The sequence below is a fragment of the Schistocerca gregaria genome, chromosome 4 (genome assembly GCF_023897955.1).
Source record: "Schistocerca gregaria isolate iqSchGreg1 chromosome 4, iqSchGreg1.2, whole genome shotgun sequence".
NCBI classification, from domain to species: Eukaryota; Metazoa; Arthropoda; class Insecta; order Orthoptera; family Acrididae; genus Schistocerca; species Schistocerca gregaria.
The window spans coordinates 632,419,375-632,438,620 of record NC_064923.1 but is presented as its reverse complement, the minus strand read 5'-3'; the positions used below and the strand labels follow the sequence as shown (position 1 = coordinate 632,438,620).

Sequence of the window (19,246 nt, the reverse complement as noted above, 5' to 3'; positions counted from 1 at the left end):
CCCCATTAAAAACAAGTGATAATAGGGCAATGAAACTTGGCGGAAACATTTGTAAGGACATGCAGAAGATAAATAATGAATAAACCATTGAAAGAGACACATTTTAATATCCACGTGAGAGGGTAACATTTGTTAATTGATTCCACATTACAAAAGTTGTTCAGTGTGACAATCATTTGCATCCACAACAGCCTTGATTTCTCTTTGTGTGTTCTGCTATGTACAGTATGTACCACCATCATCTCTCATCACACAGCACCTTTTTTATATTTTGTCTATATATCCTATATGTATTCTGGTATGTGAATTATGAGCCACTACTGTCACCTCTCGTCGTATACCATCTTAACATAATTTTTCAAATTGATTTGTCCTATATCATGATGTGCTTTGCTGTACAAATTGTATGAACTACAGGACCAATAATAAATCAAATCAAATCCCTGCCCAAAGCCTCTCATGCGACATGTTGCTCACCTGTCTTGCCATGTTTGTTTTCAGTCTCCAATGTCAATTAGTGTATTGTTGATAAGCCCTGTACTTCAGGTAACCCCCAACTACACAGATTCTTGAGGCCACACAGTTTGGAATGACCAGCCAATGATTCAGTTTTCTCCATATGTGTTATGGAGTAACCAAGTGACCTCACGAGCAATGTGTTAATACTCGCAATGAGCAGCAGCACTATTGCTGTTGTTTTGAAAGCCCTGCTCACCTTGTCCAAACCTGTGTTGACTGTCTGCAACTGTAAAGCTCACCAATGCTTCTGTGGTAGCCCTTGTCTCTGTACCAGTACCAGTGCCTAATGGCGAGTCATGACACAGACAATGCAAATACTGCAGCGCACAGTCTGGACATCATTCCTATAAAACTGTGTATCCACATGATAACAGTTTTCATGGTCAATGGAAGCGTCCAATTACACCCATCGGCTTTGACTGTTGTGGTGTGTGATGTCACGATGGCTCGGAATTTAGTTTGTGAGAGTGTCGTGTTTGTAGGTGTCGCTTTGATGTGATCAGTGGTGCTGTCTTGTGGTGTGTTTATGTGTTGTGTGTTAGATGATGTTTTTGGTTTAGTTTGCTTGTTTGGCATGTTTATAGGTGGCGTATTGTTGTGGTCAGTGTTTCTCTCTTGTGGTATGTTTATGGGTAGCGTGTTATGTAGTGTATGGGGTTCATTTGTGTGGTAGCACTGCACATGTCTGATGTTGGTGGTAACCGTGCTTTCAGCAGAGCATTTTTCAGTTAGTTAATGATTTTGGATTTGTTATGTCGATGTTGTTGTAATTTTTTTCAGTTTGTAGTGCATGAATTGTGGTGAATAGCTTTGTTTATGTCTTTGGTAGGTATGGATATGACTGACAAGGTCAACAGTTTTCAGCTGTTGGCGATGATAGGGGACAGTGCGTTGTCTGTAATAAAATTTCTTCAGCTGTTCGGCCTGTTGGCTGAAGTCGTGAAGTGTTCAGTGTGCTGTGAAGAAATGAGGTTTACTAAAATTCCGGCGTCTCGAACCAAGGACTGCTATAAGTGGAGATGTTGTAGGGATAACTTATGGCACTCCATTAAGCGAGGTTCTTGTTTTGAGAAGTCTTGGTTGTAAATGCGAGAAATAGAGTTAATGACTTATCATTATTGTTACAAATCCTCTCACAGTTTCTGTACGCATGAGGTGGGTGTGAGTGAGAGAACGGTGCTTGATTGGTGTTCTTATTGTCATGAGGTGTGTTCTGATATATTAAGTACAGGGGTCGGTTGGGTGGGCATGGTGTTGGGGAGATTGACGAGTCGCAGCTTGGGAAGAGAAAGTATGGGAGGGGCGAGTCTTTGGTTGGTTTATAGGTGTGGGAGACTGTGGTATTGGGGGATGGGTTTTTAGAATCTGTATTTAGGGTTTTGGAGGGCTGGGCAAAAAGGAAATTAATGAGATTGGTTGAGGATTTTATTGAAGAGGGTACCACTATAGTCTCAGACGTGTTTTTTTCTTATAGGGGGTTGGGTCAGCAGGGGTACAATCAATTAGTAGTGAACCACAGTGTTGAGTTTAAGAATTATGAGAGGGGTTTTGGGTGGCAGTTAGTCAGTGATTGGGAGGGAGAAGAGGCGCTCTTCTAACCTTCAGTCTCATCTAGATGAGTAGGCTGCTGTTGGCAGAAGAGTGTCTCTGAGGGCTATTGCAATTTTAGGTTAGTAGAACGTATAGGCCGAAGGTTGTGGGTTAGTTAGGTGTTGGGTAGGGGGTGGTGGCTGTAGATTGCAGGGGTTGGGGTGGTTAGTTGTTGGTGAAGTTTGTAGAGGGATGTGTGTGTGTGTGTGGGGGGGGGGTCCTTTTTTTGATTTTGTGTAGAGGGTTTTTTTGTTACAGTTGTTGTTAAGCTGTCGAGTTTGAATGTAATTTTTTTTGTTTTGTTTTGGTTTTGCTTGGTTTATGTGTCTTTTATTTTGGGGGATTGGGTTGTAGGTGGGCTGAGAGTTTTATTTGGTTGGGGTTTCCTTCTGTTTTTTTGTTTGTTAAATGGTTGGTGGGGTGTTTGTGTGTTGTTTGTATTGGTGATTTGGCATTTTGATTTGCTGTTGACTTATATGACTTTAGGGGAATGTTTGATTGCAAGGTGTGGTTATGGCTATGGCTGGTTTGGTATCGTTAGTTGCTGTTGACCTATCTAGGTCAAGGGAAGTGATTGATTCCAGTGGATTATGTGTGTAGTGGATTAAATTTTGGGAAGGTTGTGGTGTCTTATTATTTTAGTGTTTTTTGTCGTTTGGTGTAGTGGCGTGTGTTTATATTTAGTTTGTTCCCACCCAAAAACCCTTAATTTTCCCCCTCTTGTCCCGTTAGTTTCATTATATTTTTGGAGGAATATCTGTTTGGTTGTTTTTCGATCTATTTTTATGTTTGTTGTCATGTTTACGTGATGACGTCAAGGAACGGTCTGTGACTTCTTGTGAATGGTCGTTTCCGCCATATTGGTAACGTCACTGGTCAAAGCACAGGGGTGGCATCGGACGCTTCCGTTATCTGTATATGGAGTAACCAAGTAACGTCACGAGCTATGTGTTAATACTCGCAATGAGCAGCAGCACTATTGCTGTTGTTTTGAAAGCCCTGCTCACCTTGTCCAAACCTGTGTTGACTGTCTGCAGCTGTAAAGCTCACCAATGCTTCTGTGGTAGCCCTTGTCTCTGTACCAGTACCGGTGCCTAATGGCGAGTCATGACACGGGTACCCACATGATCACAGTTTTCGTCTACACAGGTTCAAGTAGCGAAACTTTAATTATAATTAGCCTGTATTAATCACTGTATCGAAAAAATGAAGCTAAACAATTCTTTTTTGGTTTGTTTGCAGAAACAGTACTGTAACACGCGACCAGAGGACAAAAAAAAAAAAAAAAGGTTCACCTCTCTCCAGCTGTGTGCTTTGATTCTAGACATTGTCTCAAAAAACTTAGCTGTGTAACTTTATTTTTCCTAAGTGCTAATTAATACTTTTTGAGTAACCCTCATATGTGCCGTAAAAGAGTAAGACAGGAAACTCGTCCCAATTACCCCCTGCTGCTGGCACCAGAATGGCGATGTCTTGACGTTAAATATACCTGTGTACGAAGCCGAGGAAGCAGTCCGTGTTGAAGAGCTCCGTGATGAGCAGGTCGAAGTGCAGGTCTGAGCGCAGCAGGTGCTGCGTGGTGTTGTGGCTGAGCACGGCCTCGCAGGTGCTGAGCCCCATGTAGGCCAAATGTAGCTGCTGCTGCACGGGGTTCTCCGAGGCGCGCGCGCGCAGCGACACACCGCCCGTGGCTGGCGCCAGCATCGGCCCCTCCAGAATGTGGTCCGTGTAGTTGGCTAGCGGCTGCTTCTAAGGAAACAAATACGCCGGTCCGTTTGCAACAAGTACATAAAAAAAGCACTCCGTCTTTAGGCCACGAGTGGCCTACCGGGACCATCCGACCGCTGTGTCATCCTCAGTGGAGGATGCTGATAGGAGGGGCGTGGAGTCAGCACACCGCTCTCCCGGTCGTTATGATGGTATTCTTGACCGAAGCCGCTACTGTTCGGTAGAGTAGCTCCTCAATTGGTATCACGAGGCTGAGTGCACCCCGAAGGTAACACGTGCACTTAACAAGTACTGGGTGATCAAAAAGTCAGTGTAAATTTGAAAACTGAATAAATCAAGGAATAATGTAGATAGAGAGGTACAAATTGACACACATGCTTGGAATGACATGGGGTTTTATTAGAACCAAAAAATACAAAAGTTCAAAATTGCTTCATCTGATCAGAATAGCAATAATTAGCATAACAAAGTAAGACAGAGCAAAGATGATGTGCTTTACAGGAAATGCTCCATATGTCCACAATCATTCCTCAACAATGGCTGTAGTCGAGGAATAATGTTGTGAACAACACTGTAAAGCATGTCCGGAGTTATGGTGAGGCATTAGCGTCGGATGTTGTCTTTCAGCATCCCCAGATATGTCGGTCGATCACGATACACTTGCGACTTAAGGTAACCCCAAAGCCAATAATCGCACGGACTAGGTTCTGGGGACCTGGGAGGCCAAGCATGACGAAAGTGGCGGCTGAGCACACGATCACCACCAAACGACGCGCGTAAGAGATCTTTCACGCGCCATCTGTAGGACATTTTGTGAACTTTTTTTTTTTGGTTGTAATAAAATCCCATGTGGTTCCAAGCATGTGTGTCAATTTTTACCTCTCTATCTACGTTATTCCGTGGCTTATTAAGTTTTCAAATTTATACTGACTTTTTGATCACCCTAACATGACTACTGAAATTTATTTTGTCCACTGTGGTCTCCATGTCGGGCACTGGCAATATGTCAATCCTATTAAAACTGCTGGTAGTTGTTAAAAAGACACAAGACTTATTACAAAGCTGATTCGGAACGTAAGTGCCGTCTGGGTATTAAAAAGAATAGCATTTTTTCATTTGTATTTTATCACAAAAAATCTACACACATGGAACTACTTTTCGAAATAGTCACCATGCAAGTTAAGGCATTTCATATCTTCACACTAATTGCAACAGACATGCTTCGTAGAATTTGACCGGCTGCAACGTGAACCAGTTTTGGACGTCTACCTTCTCCTCATCATCACTTTCAAAGTGCTGGCCGGTAAGACGTCTCTTGAGATGAGAAAACAAATGGAAGTCGGATGCAGCTAGGTCCAGATTGTAAGGAGAGTGACCGTTGTTCCCAGCTAAATGAATCGAGCAGCGTCATCGTTAGGTATACGGTATGCTGTCGCGCATAGTCATGCGCTGTAACGTCTTCAGTGAACTGTAGCGTTGATTGTTCTGTCTCGTTCCGCCCAATACACTAAAACTCCGTGACAGTCCCAAAACATTGGCATACGATTTTTCTTGAAGAGGATACAGCGCACCAATTCTTCGGTCATTAACGACGGTCGTCCAATACGCTCCTTGCCGTGGACCTCCATTCGCACCACACCTTCACTTACTGCGACTCTCCATTAGTTTCACTAGCCTGACGACAAATTTCACAAAGTCGAACATTTCTTACATTCAGGAACTTGATAATGGCTCTTATTTCTCACGTGGCGGGCTTATCGAGTGTTTTAAACGCTATCACAGACAAACAGTGACTTCAAACGTTAAGGTAACGAAGCGAAATGGCTTGGCTGATTCGTTCTCGAACTGAAGGATGTAACTACGCCTATGCGACTATCATGCAGTCAAATGAATGGGAGATAAGCGTGAAGTGTACTTTTCTGGATTAGCTTTGTTTCTGACACCGGTAACGTGGAACTACAGCTTCGCCTCATCAGCAAAGACTTAGACAATAGGTAGAGGCCTGCCAACATTGGCAGAATAGTTTATGTTCGCTGCAACCAGCAACAGTTAAAGTGGACACCCGGCAGTAGGCGAAGACGGATTACGGATGTCCATCACAGTGATCTATATTAGTGATTGGCTAACCCGGTACAAGGTGCACGCTCCCAGCTGCAGGTTACCGATCTAATGGCTTCCAGGGACAACAAAAATTGTTTTTCAGTGTTTTATGAAGTTATTGACCCAACTATGCATCACACCTCCACAAACTAGAAGACTGGCTGCCCTCAAGTCACAGTTGGAAAAAATAATGTCAATCTATCTTCACAACTTCTTTTTTTTTTTTTTTTTTTTTTTTTTTTTTGTTGGGTTTACTGACTTTCAGCACGTCCCCATACAGCCATCTCAGCAGTGGAAAGACGACACGACAGTGTGGTTCCACAATTCATAATAGTCAATGGGGTCAAGCAATACCCTAGTACAAAGTTACAGAGGTTTAGAATTGTCAAGTGAAGCGAAGCAGGAGCTTTTCGTGTCAGTTATGACAATACGAAGGTAAAGACAAAACAACACCCAGTTCCAAAGTAAGGAAAATCTCCGATCCGGCTGGGAATCAAAGCTGGGCCCCTTGAGTTAGCAATCAGCCATACTGATCCCGCAGCTACTGAGGCAGACATTCCTTCCCATTCATGTTGATGCACATTTCCTTAAAGGGCAGTAACTGAGACTGAAATCAAGACATCCATTTGTAGCAGTCGCCAACAAAATTAAAAACTTCACCATCAATGATTACTGGACATCACTTTCGCAAGATTAGAATGTCACTAACTTCTACCTCGTGACAGATCCAACTCTGAAGGTACCAGGATTTTCTTTTCCCAGAAGAACAGAGCGCAAGGTCAGCTGCATTCACCACAAACGGCTGTATCTGCAACAAGGGCCTGCTGCTTGGCGGCCTAGGTGTAGCCTCGCCCCAGTACATTCCACCTGAATCCCAGAACTACTGAGGCTGGCTGGCTGCCTACTCGTTGACCAGCGTCTGTGGCCGCTAGATGACGCTGATGGCTGATGCTCGTGTGGTAGAGTCGTACTTTTGACCGGTGACAGGCCAGGAGACTGCGCCGGTCAAATGCAGAACGATTTTATCGGCTGAGCCGAGAGCATTTATACTCCATCTGTCAATGTTGTTGCAGGAGGCAGGCTCACGATATGCTACTTAATAATTTATCATACGATATGTTTAATTCCAACGTAAGTTTCATTACACGCATTTTTTTTGACCCTTCTCAAAAGACCCTGAAGAGGATAGTTTGCAACGGTGGCCGAAAAATCAGAGAATTTTACATTTTGACAATGTAGTCAACATACCCTGAAGAATTTTACTGACATTTCCCAACATGATTTTGATAAGCTGGTACTGCGAACGGCTCAAAACAAGGGGAACCACAGCAGGTAGCTTTCCCCCAGTGCATGCAACAATACTGTAAAGGTAAATGACGATGGCTTCCTTTTGGGTAAAGTATACTGGTGGTAAAATAATCTGCCATTCGGATCTATGGGTGGGGAATATTGAGGAGGGTGTCATCAGGAAAAACAAAATTGGCATTCTAAAAGTTGGATTGTGGAATGTTAGATCACTTAATTGGATTGTATGACTAGAGAATTTAAGGAAAGGGAATGGATAAGTTGAAGTTAGATATAGATACTGGATGGTCAGTCCGTGAGCCATAGGACTGCATAAGCACCAGGCAAAATTGGAACGACAGTATTCTACGGCCCTCCACAGAGGCCGCACAGCATGAGGCTATGTTGCTCGTCACTTGTCACGTTCAGTCAATTATGTGAAGAGGTGGTATCAATCCACGCCGGCCACTTCGTGTGTCGGACCGAAGAGGAACCTCTTAGACAGTGTTTACAATGGGACAGATCGCATTATGGAAATGGGACTTCGTTACAGGACTCATATGGACTTGGGTTGTACACCGGAATGTAAGCTGAGTATTTGTGTTGTTCTAACAAAGTATACCTTAGAAACATTGTGCTGTTATTATTTCGGTGGTTATGTTTCTAGAAGGCGTGCCTAATGTGAAGCTGGGAGGAGTGCCCCAGTGACACTGACATCAGTGGCACCTTGATGAAATACACACATCAGAATGGGCATTTCAGTGTAAATTAAAGAAATGCGGAGGCAGGAAGAAAATAACTTCTGTTCAAGTGAGTGCAGGGTTAGAAATATGAAGTCAAATAGGAGTATTCCAGCAATAGTTCTAGTGGTGTATAATAAAATACGAATAGTGGTAATGCATTATCGTAGCGAAGGGAGACATGAAGCCAACACTCGCCACAAAAGTACAACCAGCTCCGCGAATGAGATGACTGAAACACGCATGATGAAATAGATAAAAGGACTAAATATAAAAATGCAGTAAATGAAGCTGCTAATAATAATATCATTGTAACACTTAAGGACCCACTAATCTTGTGAGGTGGCTACGATGTATGTATAATATATAAAGATTTTTTTAAATGAAGCATGCGAAAATGAATACAGAAAATAAAGATGGACAGGAAGTGCAAAACACCAAGGTAAGAATGGCAAGATAGAAATGAAAACGTTTAGAAGCATGCACAACTAGAGGAAAGATACATGTCGCCTGTAGGAAAATTAGACACCTTTGAAGAAATGAGCAGCTGTATTAATATCAAGAGCTCAGTTGGCAAGCCAGTACTAAAAAATGTACGGCAAGCTGAAAGGTGGAAGCAATAGAAAGTAACATTGTTGGAAAGGAAGAAGAAGTAGATGAAAATGAGTTTGAAGATTTGATGCTTTGAGAAGAGCTTGACAGATCTAAATCGGAACAAGGCTCATGAATTGAACGCTTGCCAAACCCTACCTTGGTCAGCAAGGTAGCCGTATCTCTCCCCAACTGAGAATGTTTGGAGCATTGTGGGCAGGGACCTCCAACCAGCTCGGGATTTTGACGACCTAACTCAACAACTGGGCAGAATTTGCTGCAATATCTCTCAGGATGACATCGAACACCTCTCAATCAACACCAAGCCGAACAACTGCATCCATAAGGACCAGAGGTGTTCAATTTGAGAAGCTCTTTCTGTTCAGTAAATCATTCTTTTTTTGTGAAGCTAATCCATTTGTTTGTTTATTCATGTTTATCATATCTACCGATATATATCCCATTTTCATAATATTTTATTGCTGTGGCGTCTTTTTTTTACATACATAGCTTTTGTTTTGGAGATCCTATTTAGTTTATACAGCCAACGGCCTTGCCGTAGTGGTAAGATCGGTTCCCGTCAGATCACCGAAGTTAAGCGCTATTGGGTTCGGCTGGCACTTGGATGGGTCACCGTCTGGGTCTGCCGAGTGCTGTTGGAAAGTGGGATACACTCTGCCCTCGTGAGACGAATTGAGGAACTACTTCATTGAGTAGTGGCACTACTGGTCACGAAAACTGGCAACAGCCGGCAGAGCGGTGTGCTGACCACATCCCCCTCCGTATCCACGGGCAGTGATGCCTATGAGTGAGGATGACAAGGCGGTCGGTCGGTGCCGTTAGGCCATCAAGGCGTTCGTTTTGATTTAGTTTAGACCACACATTATTTTAGTGTTACTGCAAATACAATCTTCAGTCTTACTTTAAAAGTGGTGTTTAGAGTTCTCCGATTTTACAATATAGATCGGAGTTTATTTCCACGTGCGGTACACAGTTTTAATCTGCTACATGGTTCCAACAACGCAGACTGCATTGAAATAAAAAAAATGGTTCAAACGGTTCTAAGCACCAAGGGGCTTAACATCTGAGGTCATCAGTCCCCCTAGAACTTAGTACTACTTAAACCTAACTAACCTACGGACATCACACACATCCATACCCGAGGCAGGATTCGAACCTGCGACCGTAGCGGTCGCGCGGTTCCAGACTGTAGTGACTACAACCACTCGGTCACTCCGGCCGGCAGACTGCATTGCACATTGAGATTAATTCTGGAAATAACCCCGTAGGCTCTGGGTAAGCGATTTCTCCACGATGTTCTTTCCTTCGAGTGTGTTAGAACTGCGAACTATGAAGGAGAACAACTGTGAAATTTGGAAAGTAGAGGGTAGTTATGCATTACTCGTTCCCTTCGTTACTGATTATAGTTATATAAAGACAGGTTACAATTAAAGTGCAGCTACTCAAGGAGGTTCAGTGTGGGCTGTAATTGTCGTACGGAAGCGAAACTTGGTAGATGTGCCAATTTGTCAATGCAAGAAAGACGCATGGAAATGTTTTCAAATGTAAATGATTAGTAGCGGGAGTTGGACAGAAAACGTCAAACAAATGAGAAAAGCGTAATATTGGTTTTATTATTAATCACTGCTTACAAAACTTGATCAATATGAGCACTGGAGACGTCGACGAGTTGTTGCATCCATAGAATGTCGTCATCAACAGTTGCTCGCAGCAGTTCCGGTATAATCTGAGCAACGTGTTCCTGTGTAACTGGCCTTCATATCAGATACAGACCGAACGTTCATTTAGATATACCCAGAGTCAGAATTCACAACGATTCAGATCAGGTGATCTTTCGTGCCATGCATCTGGAAAATATCTGGAGGTGATATGTTCATGGATGGTTGCACTGAGCAACACTGAGGGAGTTACATGAGATGTTGCCCCATCTTGCATGAAAACAGTGGTTTCCACACAGTTGCGCTCTCCCAAAACGGGTATCACATGCTGTACATGGAGGTCTCGATAAGGTGCAATCACACCGCAACTGACAGGCCCTCTGGGTGTATTCTCTTCACATAAGAACGGAATGAGACTAAAGATGCCTTTGAATTCAGACGATACAGTCACATACGGCGAGTGCACTGACTCTTCGTTCACAACAACGCGGTTTAACAATACCTCAAATTCGGCAACTCTGTGTGTTCACTGCCTCCTGTAGTGTAAAATGTGCCTCGTCACTCCATAGAATATTGCCCGGCAATATGTCATCAACTTAGATCTGCGCCAGATACCGAAGAGCAAATCCAGAACGTTGCTGTGGTTCATGATGTTTCAGTCGCTGCAGTGTCTGGGTCTTCTACGAGTGTAACATAGACCACAAAACCTACAGTACTGTTGACCAAGGGATGGACAATTCTCGTGACGCTGCACAAGCACTAGCACTATCTGGGGCACGTGCTTCATGGTCTTAGACGACAACAGCAACCTCGTCAGTAACTTGAAGCGTGATAGAATGCGTTCCGCTTCCAGGTGTAACAGTAAGCTCACTCATGTTTTCCAGTTTCATCAGCATCTTCTTTGAAACATTTTAATGACATCGGATCTCTCTTCAGACCTTTCTGTCGGCTGTTATATATCAATGCAGCACTGTAATTGTTGCCGTTCACATAAAAAAATGGTTCAAATGGCTCTGAGCACTATGGGACTTAACATCTGAGGTCATCAGTGCCCTAGAACTTAGAACTACTTAAACCTAATTACCCTAAGGACATCACACACATCCATGCCTGAGGCAGGATTCCAACCTGCGACCGTAGCGTCCGCACGTTTCCGGACTGGAGCGCCTAGAACCGCTCGGCCACACCTGCCGGCGCCGTTCACATAAAGCAGTGACACTAACAGTGTACGTTCTCTCTTCTCGATAGCCGTTCTGTTCAGTTCCGTTTTACTTGTCAAACGACAGCGCGGGTGTCGTACCGTCAAACGGTGCGCAGCGCCAGATTTGTACCTGTTGGCTAAAATAGGACCTAAGTTTTTCCAGTGTAAATGTTCAAACGTGTGTGAATTCCTAAGGGACCAAACAGCTGAGGTCGTCGGTCTTTAGGCTTACGCACTATTTAAACTAACTTATGCTAAGCCGGCCGGGGTGGCCGAGCGGTTCTATGCTCTACAGTCTGGAACCGCGCGACCGTTACGGTCGCAAGTTCGAATCCTGCCTCGGGCATGGAAGAGTGTAATGTCATTAGGTTAGTTAGGTTTAAGTAGTTCTAAGTTCTAGGGGAATGATGACCTTAGAAATTAAGTCCCATAGTGCTCAGAGCCCTTTGAACTTATTCTAAGAACAACACAAACACCCCTGCCGGAGAGAGGATTCGAACCTACGGCGCAAGGAAGTGTAAATGTTTCCGACACTAATGCATTAACGTATTTACCACGTTTTGCTGCCATATTATAATTATGGCCTACACTGGACCTCCGTGAGTACTTACACTTTAATTATAACGAGCCGGTAGTAGATAGGTACTGGCGGAAGTAAAGCTGCAACGACGCAGGAACACTACCAGCGAAAGTCAAGGTTCTACGTTAGATTCCTAGTCTGGCACATAGTTTTAATTTTCCATGGGTGTTTGTAGTTTCTTTAACGGTGTCATATGTAACCTCCTTGTTAGGACTTTTTATCTGTCTATTCAACATGCCTTCCGTTCAGTTTTCTTCAGCTTCTCGTGGACGTGCTGTGTGAATTACAGTTTTGAGCCAAAAATAACTCAAATATTTTGTTGCAGGTACCTGCGGGAAGTAGCTGAGGACATGCAAATCGTGTCCTCTCGCAGCCAGCGCCTTCATCAGCGGTTCGAAGAAGTCGAAGTGGCTCTTCCCGAAGTGCGGGAAGATAGCGAGGATGCGTGCGGCGGACGCGGGAGCCGCCAGACTTGCCACCAGGAGCAGCACCAGCGCCGGGCCGCGGAGCTGCATCTGCAACACAGCAGCAGACACTACAATGCAGCGCGGTGCTGCCGAGAAGTATCCGCAAGCAGAAGCTGCAACAGGAAGCTATTTGGAAACGAGTCACGTCACTTTCTAACGGAAGTACTAGAAACGTAATGTCTCCGCAAACGTACATCTTTACAAAGTCTGTTCTACATAGACGAATTTAGCAAACAGTCATCGCCTAAAAGCAGCGACTGCGAGAATTAATGTACGATTAAGCAGGCACAGACAACGTATTATTCGTTTCGCTCATCAGAGGTGAGAATCTTAAGATATTTCTTTCGCTGATGGTAACATGTTACAAGTTGAAAGCTCCACTGGCACAATTGTCAACAAAAAGTGGCGCGAGCTGGGTGTGGATGCTGTGACGGAACGTCACATAAATTGACATTTCGAGAGAAATTAAAAGGGTTTTTGTGTGTTAAAAAATAGTGACGTGTGAACTATAAATTATTGAAAGACTGCGTCCGTGTGCGCGATGAATATCAAATATTAAAAAGTGTAGTTTATTATCTATAAACCTCGCAACAGCGATGCGTTTAACAAATAGCCTTTTGTTTATAGTATCTATGTAATGTAGATGAAGGAGAAGAAGAGAGATATTTTTTTGGGTTAGACTTCTTTTTCTAGCTTGTTTCGTCTAGCAGAAGGCCGCCATTGTATCACAGACTGATTTTTAATGTAAGTCTCTCTGCAAGTTATCAGAACAGATGTCCAATCGTTATTAGAAAGTGTTCGTTATTGAAGTAGTGGGCACCTCCCATAATAACCACGATTAATTGTAATTAATAACTCTGTTTCAGAACTTCGTGTTGCGGGGAGCATCTCATTCCCTAGCAGCGTTTGGTCGGCCATTACGCTGACGATATTTTTTTAGTTAGAAATTCAGTCTGCAATATTAAATGTAAATGCCGGAGACTTCTCTGTTTTGATCTTTTAATAGTTTCAAAGTCAGTAAAGTAAAGACAAATTCCATCTATTAATGTTTTCGTGCTGAATGAGTTCAGTATGTTTAAGATTGGCCGCTCAACGGCAGATGAGATTCTCATCAGTTTTTGCCTTACAGATAACGAATAGTAAAGGCAGAAAAATATTCCGTTTAATAAGCATAAAAATATCTCAGTTTCTTGGTGAAAGTTGATACCTAAATGACTAGTAGCCCTTTAGAACCAAATTAACCATTACAGTTTGCGTAAAAGCACGCATATTTTCTCTCCATAATAGCATCTCTCACGCGAACTATCTGTTAGAAGGCGGTGAGTCGCGGGCTGTGTATAAAATATTTCGTTCGTTCTTGGGAATAGCCGATGTCCGTACTTATGTTATCGTGGTATTGGCTAGTCCACAATATTTAAAAGAGTAAATAATATTGCAGTACAGAGCAAATGATATTGCAGTATTCAGGATATTTTTTTTATTAATCACTGCATACATAGAATTTAACAAAACTCCCAATCCCGAGTACCGCGATAATGCACGAGATGCCGTCAGGGCAATGAACAGAATGAATAGTTGGAGATGCTAATAATAAATCAAATAATATGCGATGTCTGGCAGTTTATGAGCGCATTAATACAGAATAATACCATTGGTTCCTTCTTTGTACAACGTTACTTTTGAGCATTTTTACCTAATTTATGTTTTTTCTGTAACTAGCTGATGTTGTATATTATTGCATTCTGCTCCATCAGTGGATGCCGGAAGAGCCTCTTGAGCATAATGACCGACGCCTCCAAGCAAACGCACTGAGTCACACGGTTATCCATCTGATCGTATCCCTTCCCACTTTTCACTGCGTCTTGCCAATGCCGATGCTTAACAAACCGCTAACCTTTGGCACTTGTATCCCTCTCGCGAGCCATTGTCACATTGTGTGTGTTGGGAAATGTGCTGATTTCCTCGTGAGGGGCGGGCGCTGACGACCGCGCAGTTGAACGCTCCACAAACCAATCATCATCATCCTGGTGTGCTACAATCGGTCTTAGAGTGACAAGAAGAGCAGAGAATTCTACAGAATTGTATCACACTGTGTATTCGTCATTGATGTTGTTCTTGTTGTGGTCTTCAGACCGAAAAACGGTTTGATGCAGGTCTCTACACTACTCTTTCCTGTGCTGTGTAAGCATTTTCATCTCGGAATAACTAGTGCAACCCACATCCTTCTGAATTTCTCTCTCTCTCTCTCTCTCTCTCTCTCTCTCTCTCTGCGATTTTTAAACCCCCAGACTTCCTTCCAACATGAAATTGGTGATCCCTTGTGTCTCAGAACGTGTCCTATCAGCCGATCCCTTCTTTTAGTCAAGTCGTGCCACAGATATCCTTTCTCCTCAATTCTGTTCAGTACCTCCTCAATACCTATGTGATCTCTCCATCTGATCTTCAGCATTCTTCTGTAGAATCACATTTCAAAAGTTTCTATTTACTTCTTGTCGAAACTGTTTGTCGTCCATGTTCCACTTCTGTACATGGCTCCAGACAAATATCTCCACAAAGGACTTCCTAAAACGTAAGTCTATAGCAAAACTCATCTACTACTTTAAGCCTATCATTTCCTGATCTAATTTCCTCATCATCACCTGATTTAATTTGACTACACTCCATTATCCTTGCTTTGCTTTTGTTGATATTCATCTCATATCCTCTTTCAAGACACTGTCCATTCCGCTCAACCGCCCTTCCAAGTCTATTGCTGCCTCTGACAGAAATACAGTGTTATCAGCAAACCTCAAACATTTTTTCTTCTCCTTAGGCTTTAATTCCTACTACAAACTTTTCTTTGGTTTCCTTCAATTCTTGTTCAATACACGGATTGAATAACATTGGGGACAGGTCCTGTCTCTCTCTTTCTCAATGACTGCTTCCCTTTCATGCCCCTCAACTCTTATGACTGCTGTCTGATTGTTGTACGAGTGGTCAACAGCCTTTGTTCCCTGTATTTTACTGCTGCTACGTTCAGAATTCCAAAGAGAATAATCCAGTCAACACTGACAAAAGCTTTCTCTAAGTTACCAATACGTCGGTTTGCATTTCCTTAACCTGTCTGCCAAAATAAGTCTTAGGGTCAGTATTGCCTCGCGTGTTCCTACATTTTTCCGCAATCCAAACTGACCTTCCCTGAGGTCGGCTTCTACCAGTTTTTCCACTTACCTTTAAGGAATTTGTGTTAGTATTTTGCACCCCTGACTTATTAAACTGATAGTTCGATAATTTTCACATATGTCAGCAACTGACAGCACACAAGAATCTCAAATCAACAGACAAAGAAACTGAAGCTGGATGTGAGATTTTTACATAAGGCGAGGATCAATGGTGAGCATATAACCGGGTCTTTCCATCAACCACCAGCCTCATCGCTAGAAGTAACCGAAAGCTTTAGAACGAAGCTCACCTAGCTAACACATTTGTGTCCCAATCACAGTGTAATCATTGGAAGAACTTAAATCGTCCAACAATCGTTGAGAGGAAATTACAGTTTGTGAGTGGTGGGCATGATAAGACATCTGCAAAACAGTACTAAATACTGTCTGTGAAAACTACATAGGAAGCTCATTTATCATGAAAGGACTAAATGTGATAGAAGTAAATTACCCCAGACTCTCTGAGGATCTCCGTATTTAAGCTCATGTCAGTGACTGTTATGCAGAAATTGCAACATTGATTATCAAAACACTTAGGGCAATTAACACCAATAAAAAGCTTTATTCAGGGTGTTACAAAAAGGTACGGCCAAATTTTCAGGAAACATTCCTCACACACAAATAAAGAAAAGATGTTATGTGGACATGTGTCCGGAAACGCTTAATTTACATGTTAGAGCTCATTTGAGATTCGTCAGTATGTACTGTACTTCCTCGATTCACCGCCAGTTGGCCCAATTGAAGGAAGGTAATGTTCACTTCGGTGCTTGTGTTGACATGCGACTCATTGTTCTACAGTACTAGCATCAAGCACATCAGTACGTAGCATCAACAGGTTAGTGTTCATCACGAACGTGGTTTTGCAGTCAGTGCAACGTTTACGCATGCTGAGTTGGCAGATGCCCATTTGATGTATGGATTAGCACGGGGAAATAGCCGTGGCGCGGTACGTTTGTATCGAAACAGATTTCCAGAACGAAGGTGTCCCGACAGGAAGACGTTCGAAGCAACTGATCGGCGTCTTAGGGAGCACGGAACATTCCAGCCTATGACTCGCGACTGGGGAAGACCTAAAACGACGAGGACATCTGCAGTGGACGAGGCAATTCTTCGTGCAGTTGGCGATAACCCTAATGTCAGTGTCAGAGAAGTTGCTGCTGTACAATGTAACGTTGACCATTGACCACGTCACTGTATGGAGAGTACTATGGGAGAACCAGTTGTTTCCGTACTATGTACAGCGTGTGCAGGCACTATCAGCAGCTGATTGACCTCCACGGGTACACTTCTGCGAATGGTTCACCCAACAATGTGTCAATCCTCATTTCAGTGCAAATGTTCTCTTTGCGGATGAGGCTTCATTCCAACCGTGATCAAATTGTAAATTTTCACAATCAACATGTGTGGGCTAACGAGAATCCACACGCAATTGTGCAATCACGTCATCAACACAGATTTTCCGTGAACGTTTGGGCAGGCATTGTTGGTGATGTCTTGATTGTGCCCCATGTTCTTCCACATACGCTCAATGGAGCACGTTATCATGATTTCATACGGGATACTCTACCTGTGCTACTAGAACATGTGCCTTTACAAGTACGACACAACATGTGGTTCATGCACGATGGAGCTCCTGCACATTTCAGTCGAAGTGTTCGTACGCTTCTCAACAACAGATTCGGTGAGCGATGGATTGGTAGAGGCACACTCACTGAAGTAGATGAAGAGGCACTAGTGACATATTTCAAAGAGGAACTTGAAATATTTAGCTCTGTGCAGACCCTGTAGCAGAACTGTGACTCAAGTTTAGAAGCATAGTTGACCAAGCAATGGACACATTTGTACCTACTATAACAGTTTGTGGCGCAAGAATGCTACATGGTATACAGTATCTGCGAAGGAAGAGTACAGATTGCGAGATGCTGAAAGAAATGTGATGGCTATCAAAAGGGTAATGAGTGAAGCCTTCGGTGATTACTGTAACAGGATCGTACCAAAAGACCTCTCACAAAATCGAAAGAAAGTGTGCTCGAATGTGAGTGCAAGCAGTGGAATCAAAATTAGTGTCCAGACACTCGTAGGTGACACAGGGTAAGAAAGCAATGAACAGCAATTATGAATACCAATTTCTATTGTTCTTCTATGAGGAAAAATTCAAGGATAATAACCCCAGTATAATTCTCACCAATGTTTAGTCAGTGGCTTTGGGAAGAGACAAAATAACTAAAACTGAACAAAGCTCAAGGACTAGCTGCAGTCCTTGTCCGAATCTACATAGAATTTTCGTATGAATAAAATCTTACAAATTTTCAAGTTGCGTCACTCGAGCTTTCGATGGGTCTCACTGCCATCGTCGTCAGGAGTAAAAATCACTGTGCTGGGGCTGGCACGATTGCAGCCTTTTGCGCCAATCAGAGAGGGCCTAAACGACGCATGCGTGGGAGGCGAGTTGAACAACTCGCAAGCTCTGCAGTCCGCCACGGTACGAGTGACGCCACATGCTGGAATGGGCCGGCACGGGCACCACGTTTGTAACTGCCCAACTCGTTCTCCTCGCAAACGTCGTTTCAGAACACTCTTACTGGTGCCAGGTGCTGCAGGCATGCATGTACAAGCAGAGAACCGTGTCAGCCCCGGCAGTCATTGGTTTTCACTCCCGACGACAATGGTGGTGATATCCATCAAGAGCTCGAGTATTCTATCCGAAATGACGTGGCTTGAAAAGTGAGAAGCTTTTATTCAGGCATGCAGTCGCGAAAAATTCCGAGGACACAATTTCCATCTGTTAGGCCCCTTTTTTTTTAAACCATAAAATACCGAAGATTTCACAAACAAAGAAAAGCTTCGCCGTGTGGTGGGAAGAAAGCACAAGTTACACCCGTCTAGAAGTACGGTAGCAGCAGAGATGTAAGAAACTATCATTCAATACATTTGCTATCAAAATTTTGTAGAGTCCTATATCACGGGCCATTATTATTTGAGGTATCTCAAACACAACGATGTCATTCCGAAAATATCATTAATAAGTAACCCATCTCTAGATTGAGCAGCGGCCCAGGAAAGTGAGCTGGGAGCCTTACTGTCCGCGCTGTTTATCAATGACGTGGCGCACAGTGTTATTCATAGTCTCATACTTTTGCAGATGACGCAGTATCCGTAATGACTTTCTGTTTGAAAAAAGACGAACAGACACGAAGTCAGATCTTACTTGTGTCTGAAAGAGGTGTAAAAAAAGATTAATATGTTCAGAAATGGAAAATCGTGCACTTCACAAAACGTAAAAACGTTGTACCCTATAGCTCGAATTAAATAACTGTGACGGAAGATTACAGTGGCGAAGGGCAGTGTTGTCGGAGTGCTTCGAACAACGTTCGACAAGGCTCTGCGTGTACCTCCCAAAGAGCCGACACTTTGAGCACCTGGCACTCGAGAAAGTGTTGAGATCGGCTGGTGGCTGGCCCCTACCTGTCGACTCGCTGAACCACAAAGTTACGAGGCTAATCCCAAAAGTCAGGTATCCCATTTTTTTATAAGTACAGAACTCTGTTTGTGTGGCAGTTGGTCACA

At 43.3% G+C, this 19,246-nt stretch overlaps 1 protein-coding gene and 1 pseudogene across 2 annotated transcripts in view; one reads left to right on the top strand and one right to left on the bottom strand.

Moving 5' to 3' along the window:
- LOC126267463 (UDP-glycosyltransferase UGT5-like) overlaps positions 1–19,246 on the bottom strand; it is a 264,174-nt gene that overhangs the window by 59,542 nt on the left and 185,386 nt on the right. For both annotated transcript variants that reach the window (XM_049972734.1, XM_049972733.1), the window contains 2 exons: positions 12,342–12,527; positions 3,599–3,858 (listed from right to left, as the gene is read on the bottom strand). In XM_049972734.1, coding sequence (XP_049828691.1) covers positions 3,599–3,858; positions 12,342–12,527 — 446 coding nt within the window. The remainder of the gene's footprint in view (positions 1–3,598; positions 3,859–12,341; positions 12,528–19,246) is intronic.
- On the top strand, positions 9,096–9,214 carry LOC126268447 (5S ribosomal RNA; annotated as a pseudogene).